This window comes from Haliotis rufescens, unplaced genomic scaffold, assembly GCF_023055435.1.
Source record: "Haliotis rufescens isolate VD_foot unplaced genomic scaffold, xgHalRufe1.0.p SCAF_13, whole genome shotgun sequence".
Classification (NCBI taxonomy): Eukaryota; Metazoa; Mollusca; class Gastropoda; order Lepetellida; family Haliotidae; genus Haliotis; species Haliotis rufescens.
The window spans coordinates 12,026,951-12,032,710 of record NW_025963813.1 but is presented as its reverse complement, the minus strand read 5'-3'; the positions used below and the strand labels follow the sequence as shown (position 1 = coordinate 12,032,710).

Below are 5,760 nucleotides of genomic sequence, written 5' to 3'. Positions count from 1 at the left end.
CTATGCGCCGAGGCCGCATGGAACTCTGGGTAGGAGAGTGATTCACAACTATATTCTGCGCAACGTTCGACTCAGCCACAGGAGTCCGTATCCAAAAATAGACGCCCTCATGCATATTCATGACCATCTCAACACGCCTTCGGGCTCGCGTGTGGAGATGGTCATGAATATGCACGAGGGCGTCTATTTTTAGATACGGACTCCTGTGACTCAGCATAACACCACTGCCACAGGCTAATTTGCATATCACGTGACCGGACTTTTCTCTTGTTTGTAAACAAACTCGCTTTTTCAGAAATCAGAACGGACTAATGCAAGTATTTGGGGGCGCTTTACATATTGTTTTGCATAACTTTATAGATATGCTACTACAACTGCGACAGTGAGTTGCATAACAATATTTATTTATGCATCAAAGTGACCGTGTCGCTAGATCTCCGTTGGGCTTCGATGACAGCACGTGGAGCCGTACAACCAATGTAAACATAGGATAACTACGCAAAAACAAGTAGATTTTTACGTATTTGCATACTTTCTCAATGAAAGTTAACCATTCTTTGACATTTGTTTATGAAAATGTGTAGACTTGTCAAACATGAAACGGATGAAAAGCATATGCAATATCTTGAATGGACTGTGAATGATGTGACGAATCGTCACATGGCGCTGGCCTGTGGCAGAGGTACTATGCCAGCTGGCTGCCGGCCGCATGGAACGCTGGGTAGGAGAGTGGAGGCGGAGCACAGCCTACGGCTTATTATATAAGGACATGGCTCCATTATGACAGGCTCCGCCATCATGCATGATAGCGGAGCTTCAAATTAAGACAAGAGATATCATTGGATGAAATGGTCGCGGATGTGGAGGTACTGGTGGACTACGGCAATGAGCTTAACCCATGTTAAGCAACCCCAACTGCAGCAACCGTTGCCAAGCAACCCATGTTGCTTACCAATGCAGCGCCTGCTGCCCTGCAACTACCGTTGCCAAGCAACCCATGTTGCTTAACAATGCAGCGCCCGCTGCCCTGCAACTACCGTTGCCAAGCAACCCCCCATGTTGCTATGCAGCTATCGCTGCCAGGCAAGTACCATTGCCAAACCATGAGCGAGGGCAACTATTGTTGCCAAGCTGACCATCCGCTGTAAAGCGGACACTAAGCCATCTGCTGTAAAGCAGAATGGATAAATTGGTTCCTGCTGTAAAGCGGGTAACCCTATCCTAAATAATTTATAATTTGGGATGTATCCCAAGACGCCAAATGTAACTTGTAATGCAGTCCACCAGCACCCCGCCCATCCGCAACATTTTATTCATGACAACATCATTATATACAAACATTATGCTCCAGTAAAATTCCACCAATTGACAACTGCAAAGCTTGAATAACTTGGAATTAAGGATAACAGGGTGGGTGCAACGAACTATAGATGGATGCGCGAATATAACTATGTGTTGTACGGCTGAAAGCTGGAGAGCAAGTGCTGCGTGAGCTGATGTCACGCTACAACAGGTCATAGAAAATATAAACAAACGCTCCTTTATCGGACGTGCCAAGAGCGGATCTAGGCCAGAGACGATGGCACCATGCAAAACGGCACGTAGCCGCACGGAATGAAGGCGAGTAACTCTCTGTCACACTCCGGCATAGACTTGCATAAGTCATAAGGTAACAATTATTAGTTTCAACCAAGCTGTCCCTATAAGAGACTGGACTCCTGAGTACTGTCCACATATCTAGATCTAGACTTATTCTTTTCATGATATGCTGGGGCGGTATTCACAAAACTTCTTAGCATTTACAGGTACGGCAGACCAAAAAGATGGTTTGTGCCACTTTTTGGTATTGAAATATATTTAAGATTCAAATACTGTTCAAAATTCTATTGTTATTCCAGATTTTAGTATTTTGGCAAATTTTCACAGCAGCAACGCACTTAAAATCGGAAGGATTTTTTTGGATAAAACTAGATTTTATTGTATTACGTATACATAAATTTATGTTCAGGGAAAGAAAAAATAAATGTTTTTGTACAGGTTTTCAGTTATATTACAGTGCCACATCCAGTACCTATTCGTTTATTTCTGAAATTTACAATACACAGTTGAGAATTGAATATTTTTATGTAAATCATAGGATGCATCAGAGCCCCAGAGGAGGTGGAAAAGAAATGGCATAACATCCAAAGTAAAGCCAGGGGAGAAATTGCACGGTGCAAGCAAGGTGTTATCAGCACAGGTAATTATTGTAGTTCACATTTTGCAACACTGAACTGTAATAGTAGTTTTACAGTGCATAAATCACCAGATCTGAGATACATGAAATCTTAATGTGATACAATTATTGTCTAAGCTAGTTTTCAAGTAAAAATAATTATATTTGGTGTCATTAAGTACATTTTGGTGTCCCATTCAGTGTATAATCGGGCGGTTGGGTAGTCTAGTGGTTAAAGCGTTCGCTTGTCACGCCGAAGACCCGGGTTCGATTCCCGACATGGGTACAATGTGTGAAGCCCATTTCTGGTGTCCCCCGCCGTGATATTGCTGGAATATTGCTAAAAGCGGCGTAAAACCATACTCACTCATACCCACGACTCACTCACTTGGGGGCACGGATGGCCCAGTCGTCTAACTCACTCACCAGTGTATAATCAATTCTTAAAAAGTTTAAAAGTTTGAATTTACATATGTATACAATTCTTAGGTTAGTCATGATGAATGTGCATATTTATAAAGATTCCTAAATTTGAAACAAATTGTAAGGTTGTTCTATTATTTAACACTTTGATTCGGAATAAAACTTTCTCAATTTTTTTAATGTAAGTAACAATAATTTTTTACTTCGACAGATGGTGATCCATCACCATGCCCTACTTTGACTGCCACATCAGAGGTAGTGTGGTATATTCTGGGGCAGAATAATGTATCCATATCTGGAATACCATCAGCTATGGACACATCCCTCCTACAGGTGGTCAGCCTTTCTGACACAGTTAATGCAAGGTAATTCTACTGATGTATTCCCTTGCCCTTGTATTGAGTATAATCATTCATATTGCCTAACTCTACTGAAATGATTTGCTATGAAAAACTATTATGTTAGCAAAGTACCTCCTGTGTATAATTGGTCATACACATAACTATAAAAGCATCCATATTAAATTATATAACACATCAGTGACAGAGAAGAACCAATCTTGATTATCCCCCTAAACAAATCCTGCAAAGTGCAAGATTGTGGTGAAAAGTATTTGAAGGGATCACTTAAAATCAGTGATGACTCCATTTGTTTGAGACTGAAGATATTCCCTCATATTTTTACCCTAATCAGATACATAGATACTCAAAAATAACAATGACTAAAATATTTTCTGTCCATTTATATACAGTGAATACAGTGACATGGCAGCACTCGACTTGCAGACACTCCAGGCCATGGGAGGAGCTGTCCCTACTGCATCAACAGTGTCTGTGCCTTCTCAGCCTGAACCATCAGTGCCAGATACCGCCTCCTCAGCCGGAACCATCAGTGCCAGATACCGCCTCCTCAGCAAAGGGATCCATGAAGAGACCAGCAGGATGGAGCACTGTCCAGGAGCCAAAGTCCTCGAGACAAACATTCCTGTTGGGGGAAAGTTATGATGAGCTACTCTACAAAGAACTTAAACTTGAAACTGAATGTTTAAGTCTTAAGAAGAAAATTATATAGTAACAATATTAATTTCATTAATCAGTTGTAATAAATTGTTTGTGAATTATTTTTGAAAAAAGGGAATCTCAACTGATTCTTATATATTACTCTTATTTGTTAAAATAAACTGTTTTTTTTAAATGAAATATTTTGTTGTTGAATATAATTAATTAAATAGTGGTTTTACTCAATTAAAAGAAGAATTATCACTCACACTGAAAGCAGAGACCATATAATAGATTATATGGTCTCTGCTGAAAGTGAGTGTTTGCAAAGTGATTCCGGAAGGTCAAGTTGTGTCCAGGAATATCTCTCTCTCCGTAGGGGGCTGTCGTCATCCGGAACATTGGACTCACTGTCAGGTAATGGGATATTCCTTATCTTGCAGATGTTATGCAGAATTCCACAACATGTAATGATTTTAAATGCCTTAATAATTTTGAAGGGGGATAACTCTCATGATTGCGTGTTCACGATTGTAGGAGAATATTACCGATTGTAGGATGTTTGTGAGCCAGGATTTGGTCTCAGGTACGGAGTAAGCAGCCAGTTTCTGCAGGGGTAGCCACTATCTCCAAGTAGGTGACATCCGGTTGGCACGATGTGTCGTTCAAATAGAATATGAAGTCCGCTTTCGGTGAGTATTCTCGAGTCGTGTGTGGAGCCTGGCCACTTCGCAACAAGGTCAATTATCATGTTGTTTGGATCAAATACAAGCTGTGTGTTAATACTGTGGTACTGTTTACGATTTACATATGAGGGTTCGTCGACAGATGGTGCAATAATCTGCACATGGGATCCTATGGGCGGCCATTCGGTCGAAAAATACAAAGTTGAAAAAAAGGACAAATGTACGCAATAAAGGTCAGTTATTACGAATAAAGAACTAAATGTTACTACTAAAGGTCAAAATACAAAACAAACAGACGAAGTTGAAATAGATGTCAAAAGTACGCAATATTAATAGTCAAATGTTACGAAAAGACGTCATCAGAAATGAAAGAACAATGTGTACGAAAGAACGTCAGTGAGCACGAAAGGACTTTTTCAATAAAGAACGTCAGTGAGCACGAAAGGACGTTTTCAATAAAGAACGTCAGTAAGCACGAAAGGACTTTTTCAATAAAGAACGTCAGTGAGCACGAAAGGATGTTTTCAATAAAGAACGCCAGTAAGCACGAAAGGGGTCCATCAATCACTCCAACAATGCCAGGGAAGTGAGCGATGTTGTAAAACGCATTGCGTTGTCGGAAAATGAATAAACTGGGATGCTATATCGGCGTCAGACATAGCTGACACTGTCTGCTCTATCGCTCGACTGACCAACGATTGGGAAAGACCCAAGTGATCCCCGTTGCATAATTGCATTTTGTCTGTAGCAAAATAATGTAGCATTGCTACAACCTTTTCAGTTCCTGTCATGGCATGAAAACGAGAGGTGCTAGGACATATTTTATCAGTAATTAACCCAGTCACATATTCAATACCACTTTTGTTTAACCTGTATCTTCTGATTAGTTCTTTTTCAGAATATATTTGCAGTACATCTTGCTAGCGGTGGTTTGTACAATACCTATGGCAGCCTGCAAAGAACTAAGCACTGAGAAGCTCTGTGAATATGACTTAAGAAATTACTTAAAACTTAAGTTGGTTGTTAGGGAAACTAAGATTTCTTTGTGGATTTAAGAATTCTAAGAAGCTTTGTAAATACCGCCCCTGCCCATGATTTCCAATATTTACACTAATCCTGCACAAGACAAAGTGTGCATCTCAAGTCATTGATCTGTGATGTCACATGTGATGCGTTGGTTCACACAACATACCAGTATGTTTGTTTATGCATCGAACCAATCTAATATATCTTGAATATGAGTAATTCTCCATTCTCCATATATTACTGTGTACATCTCTGTGTATGCTCTTTTTATATAGCGACCTGGAAGATATCTGCCACAATCAGTTAACTATCTGATTTCATGCCTTTTTCTGTATGTGTAAGGGGTGGATCAAATGTCTGTTTGTTTGTTGTTTAACGCCACACAACATGGACCAGACAATCCAGTGATTGT

At 40.2% G+C, this 5,760-nt stretch overlaps 1 protein-coding gene across 2 annotated transcripts; it reads left to right on the top strand.

Annotated features, from left to right (window-relative positions):
• Positions 1-755: 755 nt before the first annotated feature.
• LOC124139144 lies at positions 756-3,710 on the top strand. Of its 2 annotated transcripts, none has more exons than XR_007220333.1 (4): positions 756-1,669; positions 2,138-2,239; positions 2,850-3,003; positions 3,390-3,710. XR_007220333.1 is itself a non-coding variant. In XM_048394195.1 (4 exons), the coding sequence occupies exons 1-4, from the start codon at positions 1,766-1,768 to the stop codon at positions 3,640-3,642; spliced, it is 549 nt and encodes a 182-aa protein (XP_048250152.1). In that variant the 5' UTR covers positions 1,709-1,765; the 3' UTR covers positions 3,643-3,710. The 2 variants fall into 2 exon arrangements, 1 of the variants encoding a protein (XP_048250152.1); XM_048394195.1 differs by lacking the exon at positions 756-1,669 and adding an exon at positions 1,709-1,805.
• The last annotated feature ends 2,050 nt before the right edge of the window (positions 3,711-5,760 follow it).

What these genes read in the sequence shown, in the direction of transcription:
- LOC124139144 (XM_048394195.1), top strand. Translation starts at nt 1,766, where the DNA reads ATGCTGGGGCGGTATTCACAAAACTTCTTAGCATTTACAG. An exon ending in GCAAGGTGTTATCAGCACAG is followed by an intron (nt 2,240 to 2,849) that starts GTAATTATTGTA and finishes TTACTTCGACAG; the next exon opens with ATGGTGATCCATCACCATGC. An exon ending in TCTGACACAGTTAATGCAAG is followed by an intron (nt 3,004 to 3,389) that starts GTAATTCTACTG and finishes ATTTATATACAG; the next exon opens with TGAATACAGTGACATGGCAG.